This window comes from Stegostoma tigrinum, chromosome 13, assembly GCF_030684315.1.
Source record: "Stegostoma tigrinum isolate sSteTig4 chromosome 13, sSteTig4.hap1, whole genome shotgun sequence".
Classification (NCBI taxonomy): domain Eukaryota; kingdom Metazoa; phylum Chordata; class Chondrichthyes; order Orectolobiformes; family Stegostomatidae; genus Stegostoma; species Stegostoma tigrinum.
In genome coordinates this window covers 23,384,725-23,408,120 of record NC_081366.1, presented here as the reverse complement: position 1 = coordinate 23,408,120, position 23,396 = coordinate 23,384,725, and the positions used below count along the sequence as shown (strand labels likewise).

Sequence of the window (23,396 nt, the reverse complement as noted above, 5' to 3'; positions counted from 1 at the left end):
CACAAAAGCAGTCTTTCTGGACATTATCACATTGTTGTTTATAGGAGATTTCTCTGCATTATTCATTTTCAAATTTCCGACATTACAACAGTGACTATGTTTCAAAATTATTTTATTGGCTGCAAAGTCCACTGATTGTGAAAAGTGCTGTACTGATGTTAGTATTTTTCTTTCTTTTAATTCTTTTGCTTAAATCATAACACTAATACTGTTCATTGAGAGAAATTTATTACTGAGTTAAAATACTGTTCTGTTTTGAAGCTATTTATAATGGGTAATGATTGTCTTTATCACCTGACATTTTGTACTGCAGTTTATTAGAAATATTAGGTCCATCCAAAATCATGTATGCCATCACTCTGACCTTCATCATGATTTCATCTTTCTGGCAGACTGTATTCATCTGAACACCATTCTTTTCATATGGTTGGTAACTTTCTGGGTAGGGCTGACAGGAAACTATTGGTTTTAAGTTACTTGTCGCATTTTGAAGGATTGTGAAAAATGGATTTACATCAAGTTTTTTGAAAAATAACTGGAATTGATTCTTTAGAACTTGTCTTTGAAACTTCACTGAAGACATTGGAGGTTTCTTTTTGAGCAAGTCTTCAGGCTAGGTTGGAAAGATACATTAGGAATTCAGTGATTGCTGAATCAGGTGATTAAAAAATAAATAGAGTCAAGAAGGAGATTGTCAAAAAGTCTGTAGACCATGCTGAATCTGGAACTAGTGCTATGATCTGTTATTGCTGCTTCAGGAAGATAATACATTCCACATGGCTAATGTATAAATGAGGGATTCAAGTGTTGGCTGGGAACTGCCACTGATCGCTGGAGTGAATCAATTCTAGAAGTTAGTTACACATTTTCTATTAATGATACTTGCTTGAGCAGAAAATATCCGTCTGATCACTGGATCACACAATTACTAGATTGCCAATTAGTTCTCACAACCATGTCAAATCATGAGAATTATGTGCACAGTGGACTAACACAATGCTTATTGCAAAGGTAAATCATGAGAATTATGTGCACAGTGGACTAACACAATGCTTATTGCAAAGGTAAATCACCTGAGGCATGCGTAGACTAGGTTCAAGGATACACTGTTCTATAAGCATGGGAGAATGTAACATATAATGTACTTATTGTTCGGCTAAACTATTATTCTAATTAACCTGTTCAGAGTTGTTAATACACACGTCTCGAGCAGATAAGACTTGAACACAGGACACCTGGTCTAGGTGTAGGAATGCCACCACTGGTCCAGAAGAAGGCCCCAAACCAACGTATTGTTCTGCTAAATTGTGTTACAAGTAATTAGCTAAAGGAAACAATTGCGTCTTCTGGATTAATTCTGAATTAGTGACTAATTTTTAATTTTTCCTTCAGCTGAGGAAAAGAAGCCAAGGCCCCGAGTTTATGTTCAGTAGATTAGGTTTGATGGTAGAATGTGGACAATACTGACAAAGTAGCAATTATTACCAATCTCTCATTACCCTTAGGACTTTAAGAATCAATCATATAGCTTGTGAATGAAGTCGTGCATAAGCCAAAGCAGCCAGAAGCTAAGGGTCATTTTCCTAAAGAACATTAATAAACCAGGTGGGCTGGGCATTTATAACAAAATGAAAACCATCATGATCAAGTGCAATCACACGAACTAACAGGTTTATACACATTTTAGTTAACATAGTATAGTCTTGCCTTAACTAACTACCTCTAGGTTGCCAGTTCTAGATCCATATTATACAAAGTATCACATAGCATGATTTGAAGAAGAATGGGGAATTATCCTCTTGGAAATCTTCTTTCCATCCTGTGCATTAGCCTTGCCTATCAAAGCCGATTGTCTCATCATTCAACTACTTTTGTTATTTTTAGGACATCGCTTACGTTAATTGGCTTCTACATTTGTGTACATAATCAGACTGACTGTACTTTAAGTGGTTTTTGTCCTGAGCAGCTCTGTGACACAGTTCACTGTGCTCTCAACAAGACAAACATCAACTGCGCCAGGAAGACCACTAACTGGGTGAAAGGTGCTCTTTGATCTGCTTGAAACTTATTGTCTTTGAGTGCAGAGTTGACCTCAAGCAAAGGTTGCACACTGGCATATTCCAAGGTCCTGGTTTACTTGCTGAGGGATGCACGAAATCTTGGGGCAGTGGCACCAAGGTGCAATGGGGAAAGACTACTGTTTATATCTTTCAGCCAAAGTTATCAGACCCTCTCAGTGTTTCAGACATGTGTAAATATTGTCTTGCATAAGTATGAAATATCTTGGTTTGTTTTTGCAACGGCAGTGAATACCAAATTCCAATGTTTGATTGTTCTCCATGTGCAAAATCTGCACCGAACTGTTTCAGGAACTCTGTAAGCACATAAATAATTTTTTTTGTGAATAAAAACTGTTTCAGGAACTCTGTAAGCACATAAATAATTTTTTTTTGCAATTAAAAACTGTTTCAGGAACTCTGTAAGCACATAAATATTTTTTTTTGCGAATAAAATACATTTTTGCAATAAAATCGGTATTTAAAATGGTTAAAAGAATCTTTAATTTTTCTTCATGGATCCTTACATCAGATAGAATGTGTATGCATTTGTTTCTCATATACAATTTTAAAATGTGAACTGCATTTCTTCGGTCAGATTCTCTTCCCAATTTATAGAAGCTTTAAAACAATCTTTCTTATCTTGAATTACTTTAGTTTATCAACTTAGATGAAACCCTACTAATTAGCTATCTACAGTATTGTTGTTGTCAGCACTGTCCCAGAAATTGGCTGTAGGGGAATAAGGTTAGCAACAGTCAGAGCTTCAGGATTTTTAGTGGTATACACTTGCTTTATTTTGAAGTAACTGGAACTATTGATGTCCTCAGTATAGGCCCTTGAATCTGGTTACTTTAGGAGGGATGAATACAGTGAGAACTAATGGCTGAGCCTGCCACATACTGTATCATAAGTTTGTTCAATATCTAACTTTGTGCAAATATATAACACTGGTAATCCAGTAAGCGATTATATCCGTATTCCAGTTTCAACTCTGAAATCTGTAAGGTAGCATTGAGGAGACCCTAGAAAGCTCCAAAGTAAATTTTCCCTGCTCTGTTTGGAGCATTAGTACCTTTAGTATTAGTGGGGAATAGCCATCCTATCAGGAATCAATGACCTTATGTTAGTGGAGTTTTATGGCCTTTATACTGCGTTATGAAAGACACATGACTTTCTCAAGTTGGAAGATTGCAGAGTTTTCAAAGGAGTGTACAGCTGGCAAAGATTGCAGAGTTGGGAATGGCGGAGAAATGAAGGGATTCACATATAGGCATAAGAATTTTGCATTTGAAAGGTTCAAAGCCAAAATGGGACAGCAAAAATAGATTGCCGTAATAGATAAGAGGGATTTGGTTTATTATAAAATACAGGCAACATATTTCAAAGTTTGGAGGCTAGAGGATAGGAGAATATTGGTATATTTGAGTCGAAAGATGATGAAGGTATTGATGAGGATTTCAGCAGCAGATGGATTGAGGCAGGGAATAAAGGATGATGTATTTTCACTCTCTCAATCAAAATTGCTGGGAACTTTTGATGATGGTGTTGACCCTTTTGCTTCAATCACTGTTGCACACTCTTATCGCCATGTCTTGAGCCTTTCATTCAGCTAAGTATAATGAGCTACAAAAGAATAACAAGCTACTGATCATTACCAACACACTTCATCACTAGGAATTCATCAAAATCAAAATGTATGTTTAATTCAGGTCAACAAAATAATAAAAGTATTACACTGTAAAAATATTATTTTCTTTACATAGCTGAAGAAATATTGTCAGTGAGATGAATTTTCATTATATTAATGCATAGCAAGATAAATCCCTTGATACTTATAAGTGCAGTCAATGGCTAATGTTCCAAATATTGAGTTTATTAGTTGATAGCACAAAAAAATCTCATTTTCATATTAGGCATCAATTGCAACAAGTACATACTGACATTGCAACAGATAAGAGATGATGACAAAACTACAGGGAAATTTCCAGTAGAGCTTAGCATGGCTAATGATATGCTGCAACAACCACAGCAGAGCGCATCTGATATTTAATCCTGTATTAAGAATGTCGTATTTATATGTGCTAGGCAGTAAACGTGGCAGTTTGAAAAGTTTAACTATTAATGCTCAGTATGAAGTAGAAAAATAAATTGCATTTATGTTTACATTTAACATGGGAAATTTCCTCATGTCATTTTACCAAATTGTAATCACACAGAAATGAATATAAAGAAGCAAAAGAGTTATGAGGAGAGATGATGGCAAATTTGGTTAAAGTATAAAAGGGAGTTGCACAGGGAGCAGTTAGAGAAATTAGAGTAACTGGAAAGTATTGATGGGCTGCAAGAGATTTCAGTGTGGGACGGCAAATTCCATGGAAGTATCTTACTGAGAATATGAAACTATAACCTATTTGACACATGAGATTATATTTGGGAAGGGGTGAACAATTAATGGCTAAGACACTGAGAATATTGCAGAGGAGAATCACAATTTGCTGTAGTCTTTGTAATGTTTAATGGGAGGAAAGTGCAGCTCTTCCAAGACTTCGTTTTTTTACCTCACAGACGCAGGTAATGGCTTGAGAGAGGTGATGGAATGGTAGAACTGGATGAAGGCAATTTGGCTAATATCTAACTAAAATCAAGCAAGGAAAAAGATTAGTTCAGATAGATTAGGTTATTTGAGTGTTGTCATAGGGACAGGAACCAGACAGATTCAAAATAGATTTGTAGGGAAAATGGAGATGAATTTGGAAGATTATGATACATTCAAAATATTTGGTAAGTAAATAGAGGTTAAATATGAGGCTGTAGTTTATAAGTATAGAGGGTCTCTTATGGTTTTATTTTCTGGATGTAAATTTTGTTGGAATTTTTGAAAGTAAAAGGAATAACAGTTGATAAGTGAGAACCACTGACAACATCAGCCAACAGTGGGCCAGAAAAGAAATATTGCTGGTCAGTTGTTCACAGAGAATTAGACTAAAGGAACAGAAAGTGAATTACATGAACAAGATGAAGTGTATGTGCAGTGAGGGAAACTCAGGCTAAAACTGGATAAAGATGTGAATTCAAGGTTAGGTCAGTATAGAAGCTTGAGCGAGGTTTGAAATGGTCTAAACGGATGGCTTCAATTATTGATAAACAAGATCATGTTGTTGGCAGTGACCCTAGAAGGGGCGATGTAGAGGAATTTGATAAGATGTTTGGTAATAGAAAATAAACAGTGAGCTATCTTTGCTCTTGAAGTTGCAGAAAGGAATGCATAATCTAATAGTAAATTATTAAGGAAGCAACTGATGCAGCATAATGCTTACAAGGATTTCCTGTTCATTTTTAATAAGAAAAATCATAAACATATTAGTTAAATGTGATTCTGATTCTACAATAAATATAAGGTTTTAATCAAGGACTCCCTTGTTCGCTCCACACTGCCCTCCAACCCCACCACACCCGGCACCTTCCCCTGCAACCTCAGGAAATGCTACACTTGCCCCCACACCTCCTCTCTCACCCCTATCCCAGGCCCCAAGATGACTTTCCATATTAAGCAGAGGTTCACCTGCACATCTGCCAATGTGGTATACTACATCCACTGTACCCGGTGTGGCTTCCTCTACATTGGGGAAACCAAGCAGAGGCTTGGGGACCGCTTTGCAGAACGCCTCCACTCGGTTCGCAATAAACAACTGCACCTCCCAGTCGCAAACCATTTCCACTCCCCCTCCCATTCTTTAGATGACATGATCATCATGGGCCTCCTGCAGTGCCACAATGATGCCACCCGAACGTTGCAGGAACAGCAACTCATATTCCGCTTGGGAACCCTGCAGCCCAATGGTATCAATGTGGACTTCACCAGCTTCAAAATCTCCCCTTCCCCCACCGCATCCCTAAACCAGCCCAGTTCGTCCCCTCCCCCCACTGCACCACACAACCAGCCCAGCTCTTCCCCTCCACCCAGTGCATCCCAAAACCAGTCCAACCTGTCTCTGCCTCCCTAACCTGTTCTTCCTCTCACCCATCCCTTCCTCCCACCCCAAGCCGCACCTCCATCTCCTACCTACTAACCTCATCCCACCTCCTTGACCTGTCCGTCTTCCCTGGACAACCTATCCCCTCCCTACCTCCCCACCCAAACTCTCCTCTCCACCTATCTTCTTTTCTCTCCATCTTCGGTCTGCCTCCCCGTCTCTCCCTATTTATTCCAGAATCCTCTCCCCATCCCCCTCTCTGATGAAGGGTCTAGGCCCGAAACGTCAGCTTTTGTGCTCCTGAGATGCTGCTTGGCCTGCTGTGTTCATCCAGCCTCACATTTTATTAGCATGAGTACTGTATTTGAGTTTGGAGAAGAGGAACAAAGAAGTTTAAAGGATACCAGGAAACACATATTAATATCTAGCTATGGATAATAATTATTTGTATGTGAAAAGCTACAGGTAGGAACAGTTACCTTTTAGGAATTATTATTCAAACCCTATAGAAAATTTGGATTGAGATTCGAGCTGAGTGTAGTGAAAAAAGTATCAAAACTGACAGAACGTTAAATTCATGGCTTAATTTATAAAACAGCATAAAGATTTTGAATTTGTTGTGTTGGGGTTCAGAACATCAATGGAGACTGACAAGGATTTGACAGATGCGTCAGCAGGTTTGACTGCAGGATAGGAAACAGGCTGCAGAGCTTTGAATGAGATGGGCATTATATAGTGATAGGTTAGCCAATGGAGCTGGTGCTACTACTCAATGGAAAGATAATAAAAATGTTGGATAAGAGTTAAAAAGAAATGGGCAGGGAGTCATGGCTGGGACAAGTACTCAACATCTCAACAATTCACCATCCCTGGCTTTTCCTGGCACAATATTTTGGAGACTGCAGTCACCCCAATACAGGGCCAGGTACTGTTCACTTGAGCATTTAAACGATTCACACACTTAAAGCACTTGAGATTTCAGTTATTTGGATATAGAATTTTGGTTATATTTGGTACATTTTCATAATAATTGCACAGGTTACACTTACACAAGTTAGAGCACATTAACAAGCCATTCAGCCCAGTTAGTCTCACTGACATTTATTCTCCATCCATCCTACACCACTGAGCTGTTTCACCATATCCTTGAAAATATTTTCTCATCAACCTGCTCACTGTTCTTATTACACACTTGTGGAGCAGGTAGAACTTGAACATGGGCCCCCTGACATAGAGATAGGGACAATACTAATACACCACAAGACCACATATTTCTTCAATCCACTTTTTTTCTAATTAACCTGTTTGGGGATATTCTTTTGCACCTCTGGAGCAGCTGGAACTTGCTGGCTCACCAGTCCAGAGGTAGGGACTTCAACAATGCACCACAAGAACCCCCTTAGCATATTATTGTACTCACTTCTCCCTCATTTTTAATCCAGTGACTCAAATATCGTGGCAAGAGCTACATCCTAAGCACCCTTGAAAACCGTCTCTGATGAAGGGTCTAGGCCCGAAACGTCAGCTTTTGTGCTCCTGAGATGCTGCTTGGCCTGCTGTGTTCATCCAGCTCCACACTTTGTTACCCTTGAAATCTCTTTTTTTTGGCATATCTTTGATTTACCTTCCACACCACCCCTAGCCCAGAGCTCCTCAAGTGGAGATTCCTTCTCCAATTTAAATGACAGCCTCTTGTGGGTCACCACTCAAGTTTTCACCAATTTAACTTTTGGTGAAAATGACTTCAAAAGCCTTTGAGACGGAGTCCCCTGTTTTGAATGGCACCTATGAAATGTGTTAGGACTACAAATCCCAGAGCCCCATTCCACAGCAGTCTCCTCCCTGTGGTTCTCGTTTCACCAAACGTAGTATTTGATAAACAGCCGGCAGACGGGGAGGTTGTGTTCCGGAAAGAACAGGTAGTGCAGGAGAGACCAGGGGTTGTGGCGGCAGCGAGGGAATCAGCGTCGGTTCAGTCAGTCTCATGACAGCTTCGTGGGGCAGGGAAGTGAGCTGTGCGCACTGGGCAGAGTCCGGCTGCTGGGAGTTTCCATTCGGACAGGTAAAGCGAGAATGGAACCGGTTCTGAGTCAGGAGGTTATCACCAGCTTTCTGGTGCAAGCTGGAGGCAAGGTCAGGAACTCGGAGCTGCTGCACAACTTCAGGAGTGAGCTGGCGCCGAGCGATCCGGATGGGAAGAGGACAGCCAGGGAGCTCTTCAAAAAGTTCGTCAATAACGTGGCGGTGGTACGAGAAGAGGGAGGCGTCAAGTTTGTGGTGTTGAAGAAGAAATGGCAGCACCTGGTCACCGCCCAGGTGCCGGACAAGGGGGAGAGTTTGCGGAACCTGGTGGAAGCTGGCCGGGTTACGGAGGTCTCCCAGGGGCCGGGGGCTAGGAGGAACTCAGCCCCTTCGGCACTGACACCCAGTCAGGTTCAAGCCCTGAGCGGCTTGTCAGCTCATAGGCAAAACCAAAAGGATACCCCCACCGAGACTGGCTCCCTGGCTTCAAAACCTGACCCAGTGGTGGGGGAGTGGCAGATCTCGACTGCATCCCAGGCTGCGCACCCTGCCAAGAGCCGTAGCCTCGAACACATCATGGAGAGCCAACACCTGGCTTCCGAGAGTCGCCCCTTGGCACAAGAAGCTGCTGCTGAGCCGAACTTGTGGGGGGAGGCTGTTTCAACTTCTGAATGTCCCAGCCCTTCTACAGACCAGGCTAACGCTGTGCTCACCGCTCACCCTGCTCCTGAACCTGAGCACCCGCTTTCTCTTCCTCATTCCCCCACTGAGGACAGCACTTTAAGTTTTGAGCATAAGGTTGGACACTACGAAGCCAAGGCCAATGATATTATCCCACAAGGAGCTCCAAAGGCAACATTAGCTCAGAAGCCGAAACCATATATGCACCCACTTCGCTTGCCTCCAGACTCCACTGGATATGGTAATTGCCACAGCCGCAAACAAGACAAGGAGAAGGAGCCAGAAAATATTGTTCCAAGCAAGAATATATGCCAAGTAGTTTCAGCTGACCAAAGTGCCCCTAAAGCACCCAAAATGAAAAGGAATCAGCCAACAGAAATGGGCTGTAGTTCACCTAATTTAAAGAGAGCTTCCAGGCTTTTGAAGTTTCCCGAAGATGTTCGTTTCTCTGACCAAGTACCCTTAGATCCAATTGAACATGATTGGATTGTGAAAACAGCCTTGGGACAATGGACCCAAGTGTCGGGACTGCTGCTGAGAGACAGTTATTTGGCTGAGAAGAAGGATTTCATGTCTGGCTTCACAGCTGTCCATTGGGCTGCGAAATCCGGCAACAGTGAAATGATGTGTTGGATCATTGATACGGCTGAGCAACATGGCATCAAAATGGATGTCAACTCCAAAGCTTATGGTGGTTACACTCCCCTGCACATAGCTGCTATACATGACAAGGAGAATATCATTGTTGAACTGGTACAAAACTATGGAGCAAAAACAGCTCTAAGGGACTATAGTGGCAAGCGGCCATACCATTACTTAAATAAGAATAATTCCATCAAAGTGAAGCAACTGTTAGGAGACCCAGACAGTTTCACCAGTGAATCCATTCCTTACAAAAGGGGGTCAAAGGTGGCATCTTCCATCCTGAGCAGCACAAACACACTGCTGGGTGCACTAGCTGATGATATAAGCTTCCAGGAGTTTTCTAAATCACTGAAAAAACCGCCTAATTTCAGCAAATTCTTTACAGCTCCAACTGGACACAAGAAAAGAACTAAAATGCGAGCGAACTTTGCATCACTGAATGAAGAGGAAGAAGAAAAAGAGATTGTTCTGAAACGTCGACCTGTGACTGAAGTGTTTTACTAACTTCTTTCCGTAATTTTTAAAAGGATTACAATGGATTGGTGGGGAACTAGTTCTATTGCTGTGTTAATATATTAGGTGGTCTTTGGGTGATTTTGTGGGTCAAAATGTAATCTTTTGAACTAACTAGTGTTTAAAAAATTATTATTGTGCTGCAGTTTATACAAAGCAGCATCTAATGTTAAAGTTGTTTCATTTCTAGAAGGTTTATTTTATACTCAGTTGTTTATTTGCTCCATGTACTGCATGTGTGGGTCACGGGTCAGAATTATTGCAGTGAAGTTACAATGAAGCCCTATTGATTTCAGTCAGGCAGGTGCTGCTTTTTCTTAGCTCATTTCTCATTAGGTCAGCAGTTTTTCTGGTGGGCAGGGTGTGTCTGGCATCAGTTGTTGTAAAATATTGTTTTGAGTTCATGATGTGGGATGATTAAGGGTCATAAATTTGGTTACAACCCAGGGTACTCAACTCCAGTGTGATTCTGTTATTCCATTTGGGGATATTTTTCTTGTTTAAATATTGAATTTTTAGCTGCACAATGACTGTCCCAAAAACATTTGCAGTCACATTAGCATGCAAATGCATCATGGTCAGGCATCTAGAATATTTAAATGATTATGTTCCTGTGAGATACCTGTTACTTAGGACCAAAACAGTAATCAGAGGTCAGTCTTCTCCTTTGTTCCCACTCTCCCCTTCCTAAGACACTGCAACCTACTGCATTTTCTTTGCCTTGAAGGGCTTTACTAAACTTGAAGTCCCCTACAACTTAAGGGCCTTCAGCTCATTTTACTGTGGTAACATTTTCTTGCTTTACTGTAATTTTAAAACACTAGTTTGTGACTGTTCCTTACTACACTTAAATGTGGTAACAAACTCAACCATATTATCGTCGTGATTTGACAATTCTTCCTTACTTGTCAGATTGTTTCTTTTTATGGTTGTTTGTTCCTCATTACTAAATCCAGTATGTCCTGTTCCCTTGTCATTTACAAGATTTCTAGAAATTGAAGAAAAACTAAAGGACAGGTTTCAGAAGCTTTGTTCAAATAAAGTTTATTTGTATTTTCTTTAACTGTATGGATTTCATGTGTGGACAAGACCTATAGAGAGACATCTTCACTATTTATTAGGTACCTCCTTCAACACACATTGAGAAAAGTGGCATTGTCCTTGTATATTACTTTTTTTGTTGTTGAACATTGTTTGAGTAGAACATGACCAATGTATTTTGGTAGGTGTTTAACCAAAAATTACTGCTACTCATTTTTTTAAATTTCCGGCATCTGTAGTATTTTTGGCTTTTTGATTTTATTTTACTTCTGCAAGCATGTGAAGCTGAGACACAGAACAACAATGGTAACAAAGCAAAGTGTAGACTTACCTGTAATTGTAAAAAAATGTAAGGTCATCAAATCAATATTTTTAACATCCACTTAGTGGGGGGATACTGCTGCTATTGATATGCAGTGAAGCTTGAACTTACCCCTTGAACTTAGGGGGATAGGCTTAGATTAGTTCACAGGCCGGCGCAACATCGAGGGCCAAAGGGTCTGCTCTGCGCTGTATTCTTCAATGTTCTATGTTCTATAACTAAAAACAAGAGAAAATTCTGACGGCTGCATCCTTTGTTCTAACCACTGAACCTTCATGTTGAAATAACCACTCATGACATTGTACTTAACGTTAAGCTGAAATAGTCCTTAGATGAAGTAGGGTAATTGTACAAGCATGTGTAAATACAATTAATTCCCATTTGAGGTCATGAATTCCCACTGGATGTATTTAAACAAAAGCTCTTCAGCAGAACGTTTTTCAAGTTCGTGGAGTGTATTCCATCAATACAGTTGACTTGTGCAGACGCAACCTAGAAAATTAAGTTCAGACAAATGAATAAACAACATAATGATGATTTGACTCAACCAAATCACAGCTCTAGGCAAATTATATAAACCATATTAGGGGTTTCAAGTCAAAACCAATGAAGAAATGAAAGGAAGGAAGGGCAATTTAATGGCTAAATTTAAATGTACTTACATTAAAATTTGTATAAGTTATTGAAGTTTATGGCTAAACTGTCATTTTTAAAATTAAAAATGGAAAATTTTGAAATTGCTTTAGCAACTAGTGGGAATTGAACAATCAAATTGTGCAAGCACGGCACAATGTACTATGATAAAATAACAGACATCAAGCAGAACACAGCATGACAGTTTTACAGTTGAAAAGGTCTATCACAGACATGGTCCAGAAGGAGGTGATGCACATGATGTTTACCAATGGGACCTGTGCTTTCAGGAGGGCCCTGGGCTTGGACAATACTGCTGTCTTCTGTGAAAGGTCAGAATGAAGTCAACCCCAAACATAAAAGACTTGGAATCTGTGAGGAACTGCTGCTCCAGAGATTCTATGTCTCATGTTTCCTCAATCACAGGCTGTTTCTCTCCCGTGTGTGCTCTTAATTGTGCAGTTTGAAAGGTAAAGACCACAGTGAGCAAGTTGCTGTCATCCAGCCTGTGCATTGCAAATTGTGAAGCATGGGTGTGAGCATTGGCATTGCTGTGTGCCAGCTGCACAGACTGCTACCTGCTAGGGCTGGAGGATGAAGGAAGAGTCCACAAGTGTAAGGGACCAGGGTGAGGAGAGAGGAGTGTTGCATGGGATGGGTGGGTGGAAAGGAGAAGGTTTCAAGTGAGGGTGAATGAAAAGGCTACTTGAGGTGTTGGGGGAGGGAAGGAGGACAAGCCTGCAAGAGGTGGGTGGAGGCAGGTCAAGGCTGCAAGGAAAAAGGAGGGGGAAAGTGACCAGAAGGAGAGAGAAAAAAAATCAGACTTGTTAGCAATGAAATAACTATCTGGGAGCCAGGAAAGCTTAAAATGAGTGATGTAATGAATTCCTTTAAAATTAATGTGGAGTCTCTGGCTTAGACCTGCTTAAGATCAGGACCTACTATTTGGTGAAAAGTATAGTGGTTCTTGGTGTAATGAACACTATCAAGTTTAAAGTTGTGATTGAGATCGGAGACGTATTAACTAAGGAATAACTGCCTGGTTGAAATCTTCCAGCTTGTGCAAATGCAATGGAAGCATATCAGCTGTGATTTCACCGATCAAATGAACCTGGGTTTAGGGTAGAAGTGTCTGTCAGATATTGTAAAATAAAACCCATTGTTCCAATACTGTCAATAGGAAACTGATGCTTCCTGTGTGTGTGACTTTAAGTTTAATGGATTGCTGCTGATTGAGATTATTGATGAATTCTTCTAATTCTGCTCCTTTTTGAGTCAAAACATGTCAGCTGAGATAGATCAGGTTTTCTTACTTCACGGCTACATCATCTAATAAATGAGTTACTGAGAGTGGAAAAAGAAGCTGCTGAAAAAGCCAGAAGTGGCTCCTGAAAAATAGAGTTGCCCTCGGAAAAATCTGAAGAAAACTTCCAGGGAAACATTAGTCTGATATTGGGCCAAGTTCAAAGGAGTGGAGCTGGTAATGTGACAAGAATAACCAAAACATGTATAACAAAACTGTGCTTGTGAAATATATCATATTGAAATCTGAGTTTTATGAATAGAATCATAGAGTACAGAAGCAACCAAGTTTTGTTGAAAGCATAAAAAAGTTCAAACTTACTGTGACCATAGTTTCCAATTCTTGCCAAAAATATATGAAGTTTTCACAGAGGATTCAGAAGACACATTCAAGAAGGCCTTCAGTGAGGTGGAGTTAATGAGGTTGCTAGTCCATAAGCAAAGAGGCCTGAGGGCATTTGACAGGTGTATAAATAGTGAAGGAGTTTGATGCACTGAATAGAAACTGTTGCCAATGGTTGAGGAATCAATAATCAAATTGTCCAGTCTTGACTTCATTTCAATTGGTTGGTAAAAAGTACCAAAGGTGTCAAAAGGAAAATCTTTTGCACACATTAGGAATGCACCCCGTTCCTTACATTGAGGTGGGTTCAGATCCAGATTAGTGCCGTAAAGGAAATTGGATACATAGAGAAAGTAACAAGGGGAAATAAAACAGGTTGGTTGGGGCAGTGTTAGGGCTGACTATATTTCTCCAGGAACCAGTGCAGACATCTTGGACTGAATGGCCTCTTTCTGTGCTTTACAATTCTATTCCATTGGACCCAAAACACAACACAAATGTGCACATCAGAAACATCAAATATTGTGAGGCAGTGGTAGTGGGTTTACTGGGGGAGAAAAGGGACTTGGAAACAGGAGAAGGAAACAGGGTCCATGATTCTTTCTTCCTGGCCCTGATCATACGAGGGTTTCTTTTTGATTACGTCAGATGTAGCACTTTATTTTTTTCTACATTGAAGGTGCCATATAAGAGGCAGTAGTAGTAACAGCTGCAGAGTATGACATTTTTCAGTGAAACCCACCTTTGTTTCAAGTCTAATCTGTAATTGATATTTACAGGTATAATGTTAGACATTGTTCAGATCAATTTCAATCTATTGATACAACTGGTCATAACATGAAGCAAAGGAATGTCACTGAACTTGATTTTGGTTTCATATTTCTGGACGGACTCATATGACTGCCTGCACAAACAGCACCAAATACATGTTTGTAACCTGGAGACCAGTCCTTTTCCTTTAGGGCTTTGCATTTCTAATGTTTATGGTTATTGATTCCTCTGTATTGAAACATAGGGGTGAGAGTAGGCCATTTGAGCCCTCTCCACCGTTCAATATGATCATGGGCTGATTATCGATCACGATACCCTTGTCCTATCCTCTCATTTTGATCACTTTAGCCACAAAAACTTTATTTACCTACTCCTTGAAAACACAATATTTTGGCCTCAACCACTTTACCTCCGGGTGAAGAAATTTCTCCTCATCTCCGTCCTATAAGGTTTACCCCTTATCCTGAAAAATATGACCCCTGATTCTGGACTTCCCCACCATTGGGAACATTCTTTCTGCATTTAACCTGCCTCGTCTTGTTAGGACTTTGCAGGATTGTATGAGATTCCCTTCTAATTCTTCTGAAAACTTGTTTTGCCCAAAAGATACTTTCCATTTCAAAATGTCTTTAATGTGTTTCAGGGAATAAAAAAGGATGACTGATAAAGGCAGCTCTAAAAGTATTGCCTATCGGCTATGGACAAATAATATTCTAAACCATCAGGTGGTCTTAGCCTGTTTGCTGAATTGGTAAGTTTTGCAACAAAGATTTTGGGAAGTTATGTTCGGAGTATTAACCTGTTGTTACACTCCAAGAATGCAGTTATCTAGCTATGGGAATACTCAGTTTTGACAATGTAATACAAATTTGAATGGTTAAACTGATAAAAGATGTAGTAGGCAATTCAGCCCCTTGACCCTGTTCCACCATTTGATACAACCTTGGTTTCAACTCCATTTTCCGGCCGGTCATACAAACCTTTCAATCCGTAAGTAAAAGTCTGTCTCCTCCCTAAATTCAATCAATGTCCCAACATCCACTGCACTCTGGGGTTGTGAATTCTAGATTTATGACCCTTTGAGAGAAATAGTTTCTCCTCATCTTTAAATCTGCTCCCACTTATTCTAAAACTATAACCTCTGTTTGTAGATTGCGGCATAGGAAACACCCTTTCTACATTTACTTTGCCAATCCCCTTTGGCGTTGGATATGCTTCAATTTGATCTCCTCTCATTCTTCTCCAGAGTATACCCACTAATCAAAACTGATCAATCTCTTTTCATAAGGCAAGCCATTTTCTCTGTGAAATATACATGGGTGGACTCAAGTATGATATCTTCCAGAGTCTGATTGTAGAAAGGGTGTTTCCTATGCCGCAATCTACAAACAGAGGTTATATCCCACACAATCATGTAAAGTGCAACACTTGCCCATTTCCTTCCTTCCACCCTCATTACCCAAGGTGCCAAACACACCTTCCAAGTGAAACAGGATTTACCTCAAATTCGTTCATCAAATTGACTGTATCCATTGCTCACAATGTTGTGTTCTTTACTTTGGGGTGATGAATGCCAACTGGGTGACCACTTTGTCATATCCCTACACTTTCTGAAAAAAATGACCCAAGCCTCCAGTTGTCTGGAACACTTCAACATACTTTATGTTTCCATGACAACATTTCTGCCTCAGGCTTGCTGCAGTGCTCCAGTGCAGCTCAACACAAGCTGTCTTCCACCCAGGCACTTTACAGCCATCAGGACTCAATGAGGTTAACAATTTCAGAACATGAACAACCCACTCCATGTTTGGCCCCAACGCTAAACCCTTCAGAGGCTGTTTTATATGGATTGCCCCCAGCATAGCCAACCTAGCCTTATGCTAGGATTTTCTGCCTATACACTGGTATTTCCATTTTGTGGGCAGAAATCTCATCTGTAGTCCACTGTGCATACTTAATGGATTTCATGCATTAGTTCTGGATTCTGAACAATGCCCTCACTGCAGCTCTCACAGCAAAGGGGAAAGTTCATCACTAAATCCTGCAGATATCATATAATCACTCTGTTGTGGGTGTGAATTCACTATGCGTAGCCTAGGAAAGGCAGAAAATAATCAATTTCCAGGATTGGTTTCTTCATTGTTTTACAGGATGAGAAAATCACAGACAAGGCTAGAATTTTTTTAACTACTCCTCATTGCCCTTGAACTTATTACCTTGATAGGCCACTCCAGAGGGTGGTTAACATTCAACCACATTACTGGAGTGGGCCTGGAGTTCAACATGTAGGCCAGGCTTGGTAAGCATTGCAGACTTCCTTCCTTAACAGGCTTTAATCATTAATTGTATTTACATTTCACCAGCTACTGTGAAGGGAGTTGAAACCATGTTCCCAGCATATTATATTTGCATAAAGCCAACATCTCCTCTCCAGCTTTTGTGCTCCTGAGATGCTGCTTGGCCTGCTGTGTTCATCCAGCCTCACATTTTATTATCTTGGAATTCTCCAGCATCTGCAGTTCCCATTATCTCCTCTCCAGTTACAGGTTGCACAAATTTATATGGTTTTAGGCATAGTGATCAAAGCCTGTTGACAATCGTTCACTAATCATATCCCCAGGTTTGCAAGAGACCGCAGTGGATTCCACAATAATTGTTTGCCTACTGTGACGATAATATGGTGTTAAGACGAGTATTTTGTCCTGTTTTATTTTAAATGAAGAAATGTTGAGAGAAAGCTATCAAGTGGTCTGCTCAGAGACAATAAAATAAACAGCTTGCGAGGCCTTGGGTTTTTTCTAAAGTTGGGAATAGTAGAAGCAGCCTGTATGGGTGGGGGGAAGCTCCCACAGAACCAAGATTTTTAGTTTTAGCTTTTCAGTCGCAGATGCTGCTAGGATCTTGGAGCTGGATGTGAAAACTGTTTTGTTCTCTCTGTTACACCCAAAAGCTGGATTTTCTCTTCCTACTGTTACAATTGCATGTGGGATAATCTACTTTACTGAATTTGCCTTTCTCAAGGGTGTGTTTTATGGGGTTTACTGTATTGAAACAGTTACTGTTTAGTAGTTAAATAACCTATTATTCTGTTAAGCTTTCCACTAGAGTTGTCATTCCAATTTCTTTTTCTTTTAGAGATAGTAAGAACTGCTGATGCTGGAGTCTAACCCTAACCCTAACCCTAACCCTAACCCTACACAAGATGTAGGGCTGGATGAACACAGCAGGCCAAGCAGCATCAGAGAAGCAGGAAAGCTAATGTTTCGTATCTGGACCCTTCTTCAAAGATGGGGCCGGGGAAGGGGACTCTGAAATAAATAGAGAGAGGGGGAGGTGATGATGGAAGGTGGATAAAGGAGCAGATAGGTGGAGAGAAGACAGACAGGTCAACGAGGAGGGGATGGAGCCAGTAAAGGTGAGTGTGGGTAGGGAGTTGGTATGGGGGTTGGTCAGTTGAGGGAAGATGGACAGGTCAAGAGGGCAGGGTTGAGGCTAGTAGGTAGGAAGTGGGATAGGGGTCAGTGTGGTGGGAGGAGCGGATAGGTGGGACAGGCTTGGAGACCGCTTTGTGGAACACCTACGCGCGGTTCGTGACAAACGACTGCACCTCCCAGTCGCAAACTACTTCAGCTCCCCCTCCCACTCCTTGGACGACATGTCCACCCTAGGCCTCCTCCAGTGCCACAACGATGCCTCACAAAGGCTGCAGGAACAGCACCTCATATTTTACTTGGGAGCCCTGCAGCCCAATGGTGTCACTTTGGACTTCACAAGCTTCAAAATCTCCCCACCCCAACCTCATCCGAAGACCAGCCCAGCTCACCCCTGCTTCCTTGACCTGTCTGTCTTTTCTCCCACCTAATTTCTGCTCCTATGTCTTATGGTCTTATTTCACGTGCCCATCCTCCCCTCCTGCTGAAAACATGCTGATAACTGCCCACGGTATCATCTTAGATGAGTGTGTATGGCGAAGTCTTCTTTGAACACTGTGTTGCTTTACAGATGTGCATAAGTACTGCTATGGACTGTGAACCCCCTCAAATTCAGCGCAACCTCAATGCCCCACCATTCAATCATGGCTGATAAGTTTCTCAACGCCATTATCCTGCTTGATCCCTTGGCAAACAAATTGGATAGTTAGCCCAACCCTGAATTCACTCCAATAATGCCTTTGGAGCGCAGGCGCTGAAATCAACAGCCCATCTCCCATACATGTATACATAATTAAAGGTCAGTTAGGCTTGTTAGGAAACCTGTTGATCTGAACATTGTGCTGTTCATTCCAAAATATGATGAGTGTGCATAAGTAGGCAGACCGTTTATTTATGGCGTCTGTCAGCTAAAGCAGCAAGAGAGTGGGCATCTCTACTGGGGACTGCCATGTGCACACCCCTTCCTTCTGTCTAGGTGCCTGACAGAACCTTTTCCTCCATCCACTTCTCACTCACCTTGGGCTGTAGGATCCCTCCCTATCCTAAAACCCCAGGACTAGCCTCTCTGGGCCTCTCTTCTGTCCAAGATTGCCCAGTACTGTGCTCTGTGACTGCTGGAGCTGTCAGCCAATCAATTGCCTGGTAGCACCCAGAGGCAGATCTTCCTCCTATTGAGGGGTAAAAGTCCCATTATTAAACATAGCCTGTTATGTTATGACTGTCCGATGTGACTGCAGGGCTGGCTTATGTAGAACATGCCAATTTTTGGGGATAATAAAATGTGAGGCTGGATGAACACAGCAGGCCAAGCAGCATCTCAGGAGCACAAAAGCTGACGTTTCGGGCCTAGACCCTTCATCAGAGCCTCTCTGATGAAGGGTCTAGGCCCGAAACATCAGCTTTTGTGCTCCTGAGATGCTGCTTGGCCTGCTGTGTTCATCCAGCCTCACATTTTATTATCTTGGAATCTCCAGCATCTGCAGTTCCCATTATCTCCAATTTTTGGGGAGCTGGCAGTATGCATTCTCATAAACGCAATCCACACCTTTATGAAAAATACACAGATACTCCCATGTATTTATCTTATTTTTAAGTCTTTTCCAACAGGTTAAATGAAAATATTTGTGATATTTACTCATAATCTAACAACATTTTACTTTAGAACCCGTTTGTTTTCTTCCAATTGTTCTTTTCACGGGCATGCTGTTTTTGTTTCTAAACTGTTTTCTTTAATGTGTTGCTTACTTTTAGTTTGTTTGTTGTTAGCTTTTTAAATAGTGTTTTAACATGTGATATGTATTTTTGGTTATCTAGCATTCAAACAGAAAGCAAAGGAAAACAAATGATTTGAAGGGAAACCAGGAATAGCTCAACATCTTTATCAGTAGCAAAGACAACCTTGTACAGGTCTAAGCAAAATATTATTCTGCTCTCCTTTGAAAGTAAGCCAGATCTGGATGCCTTTGTACCTAGAGCCAGGTAGAGAAACAAAAACCGTTTTTCAACAACAGGGGGGTGAGGTGTGGGGGTGGAAGAGGGGCAAGAGGGCAAAACTAGAGAAGAAATAGAAAGAAAGAACAGATTTTTGTATTATCAAATGCTAAAAGTTGGAGTAGTCGTTCAGTTTTTACAGGAATGCCAGTGAAAAGATACATTCACCAATGGTTCTTCAATGGTAAGTTAGGGAAACCAAGATTTCTCAATGGAATTGAAATGGAGACTTGCTATCTAACCCCTTATCTCCAACCTATCTTTCAATAAATAATTTGATTTACTTATTGTTTAGTTGTTTTGAATTAACAATAGATGAATTTCTTTGACAAGGTTTTGCTCCAATTTTCTTTGATTCCAACGACCATCCTTCTCTTAGCAAGGTTGCATCTTTCAGTGATCTGCAAAATGTTAATTTCTCTGGTACACATGTGGGTCACTGTAACTACTATGGCATGAATGCTGTGAAGGAGGTGAAATGGATCTTTGCAGAAATGCCACAGTTACCTCCATAGTATGAGTTTCACACTACACTCCCTCTCTCAAATTCTTAATAATGAGATTAGTCCATAAAATGTTCAAGTTTAATTATTTTACTATCCCTGCTTCGACTTACCCTCTTCGGATTGTAGCCGTGAAGCACACCATCAGTTCAGCAACAAAATTGTCCTCAGTTATTGAACGGTGCAGCTTACAATGGTATAGGATGTTGTCTCTTTCTGATTTACTTAGTCCAGCATTGATGATAACCACTTTATGTGCATTTGCCCAAAAACGTTTTATGTTCACACACAGCTGTGGGGCTGTATGGCATGTAGGTTTAAAGTGAATCGATATCATCTTTCTGTATTAGGGTAAGGTCAAACCATTTTAATTATCAACACCATCACCAAAAGGAATGGAAACACTAACACATTTCACAGGCTTTATCAACATGATTTTTGTTTCCACTTAAACAGCAGCACCTCATGATCCCACAGTCATAAGGTTATTACAATAAAGGGCAATCATTTCATCACATCAGTTCCACAATCTGATTTTTTTCTTACAATGCAAATACACATAATAAATTGCACATTATTCATGAGAAGTAAAAATAAGCGAGTAAGATCCCTTTTCCGCCAGGCTGCAGATTAAATTGGGACTTTTAAAATATTAGCATTCTTGCAGAACCTTTTCGAACAGAGGGAAATACTAAATCACAAACTATCCATCCCAAGATGATTTTGAAATGATGTGGTCACAAAGTATTATGTTCTTCTGAACAGTATCCCACACCTCCACCCCATTTTCTCACCTTCTCTTTTGAAGGCTTTCATTGTTCTACAAATGAAAGTTGTCATTTGGTTTCTTGTAAAACTGGACATTATTGACATACGAGGCATCACAATATTTTGTGAACTATTTATCATGGTGGGTACCATTACTGCTTTAGAGGCATAGTAATATACAGCACAGAAACAGACCCTTTGGTCCAATTCATCCATGCCGACCAAATATCCTAAATTAATCTAGTCCCATTTGCCAGCATTTGGCCCATATCTCTCTAAAGCCTTCCTATTCATATACTGATCGAGATGCCTTTTAAATGTTGTAAATGTACCAGCCTCCACCACTTCCTCTGGCAGCTCACCCCTTACATGCTTCACTTTCTGCATGAAAAAGTTGCCCCTCTGGTACCTTTTAAATTTTTTCCCTCTCACCTTAAACCTATGCCCTCCAGTTTTGGACTCCCCCACTCTGGGGTAATGATCTTGATTATTCACCCTATCCATGCCCCCTGCTTGATTTTATAAACCTCTTTAAGGTCACCCCTCAGTCTCCAACACTCCAGAGAAAATAGCCCCAGCCTATTCCGCCTGAACTTTCCCTCACTTGGCAGCTGCACAAACAAGTGGACTTTGTGAAAAACTGCAAAACACATGGTAGCAAAGCAGCACCTGACTCACCATTTCTACCTTACACTGTTGCACAAGGTCAAAATTATTCTGAATCACTTCCTGCAGGGCTTGCTGTAAACAGGCAAAGAAACTATTTGTCACATTACTTCCTGGAAGTCAACGTTGTAAGACTCTTACTATCATCCTACCTGAAAATATTAATTTAGGGATTGAACACTGTTTCTAGGGATCGACTGCTCAGTGGACAATTCTCAATGAGGTTTTAGGGGAGTCCCTCAGTATTCATTTCCAGGAACACCAATTAGGGTATTCAATTCCTGCCTGAATATTTATTACAAATACTTTAAAAATCAGTTGGTAAATGTACAGAATCAGTACGATGTAGCCAAGGAAGACCGTATTAACCTCATGTAATTGCAATTCCAGCAATTGACTTCAACACCACTGAGTGGGTGAACAGAAAAATCATCTCTTGCTTGGCCTGAGTGGTGCCCTCTGATGGAAATGTCTGCTTTGCTGCAAAATACATCCAACTCTACTGAGGAAAACATAAAACACTATTTGGCATCACTGGTCCTTGAGAATCCACAACATGGAGCCAAAATTGTTAAACTGTAACAAGCAAAGAGCAGAACTGCTTACAATAACCATACAGCATAACATAATAGTCCTTTATTCACATCTGTAAAGAATGCTCACTTAGGTGAAACCTTACAGCATGACCAGTGCTTATGAAACTAACTTCAATGCATTCAGGAGACAATAGAAGAAAACTTTGAGAAGGTGTAAAAAAAATTTAAGTATACAACACAGTGATTGTATCTAGACTATAAGATGCTTTGTTATTTACTTTGTTATGGTTTTTTTGATTTCACATCACCTGTTGGTTTTCAAGGACAAGTGACATGAAATATTGTTTCATAGTTCTCACTTTGGAGATGAGTTTATTGCGCAGCAAGACAACAGGGACAACGATGGATGACATTGGCTTTCTGCACAATATTCAATAGTCAACTATGTATTAGGACATATTTGGAAAAATTATTCTCTACTTAATGATACACGTACATGTTGTGTGCTGAAGGGAATAAACTACAGTGCTGCAGAACACACTAAACTAAGGGGCTGTATTTTATTCTCCCACCACCCACCCCACGCCCCGCCCCAACTGCTGCTAGATTTCAGGGAGTCTCACTGACTACCCATATGATCCAGACTTGTCTTATCAGGGATCAAGACTTCTGTATACTTGCCTCTTTGGGCCTATTGAGGTCCTTAAATAATTAATTAGGGGCCTTTCCCCCTTGCCATCACTGGGATGCTACTGGGAGAAGGAGAGGCACACGTCAGCAGATAGCTGGGTAGCTGTAGATACATAGGTTGGAGTCAGATAATGGCAGTAACCTCATTTGTAGGTCCTCTGGCCATCAGAGGCAGTTTACAATGTCCTCCACCAAGTGACTTAAACTCAGTCAACCCTCAAGTATCCTCTCAGCTGAGAATGAGAGAGAAAAGAGAGGGCATCACTTACAGTGGAATGTACTTTTACATAAATATCATTATGTACAAATTTAATTTATAATATTATTATTACTTAGTATTAGAAGATAATACAAGAACAATAATTACTACATACTTTTTTTTACATTGATATAAAGTAGATGTCCGTAGGCAACAAAGAGCCAATCAATTGGTGAATGAGAGCAAAACCTTTATCAAAATTTTGAACTGAGACTATAGCTTGAAAATCACTAACTTTCTTTGA

General features: G+C 40.6%; 2 protein-coding genes across 2 annotated transcripts in view; one reads left to right on the top strand and one right to left on the bottom strand.

Annotated features, from left to right (window-relative positions):
* The first annotated feature begins 7,914 nt into the window (after nt 1-7,914).
* Nucleotides 7,915-10,953, top strand: sowahab (sosondowah ankyrin repeat domain family member Ab). Its single transcript, XM_048543000.2, has one exon. It carries the CDS (start codon nt 8,108-8,110, stop codon nt 9,884-9,886), a length of 1,779 nt encoding a protein of 592 aa, XP_048398957.1. The 5' UTR covers nt 7,915-8,107; the 3' UTR covers nt 9,887-10,953.
* A 642-nt stretch (nt 10,954-11,595) lies between these two features.
* Nucleotides 11,596-23,396, bottom strand: part of LOC125458319 (protein Shroom1-like) — a 74,885-nt gene continuing 63,084 nt past the window's right edge. Inside the window, exon 8 of the mRNA XM_059650611.1 lies at nt 11,596-11,750. Coding sequence (XP_059506594.1) covers nt 11,646-11,750 — 105 coding nt within the window. The 3' untranslated portion in view covers nt 11,596-11,645. The remainder of the gene's footprint in view (nt 11,751-23,396) is intronic.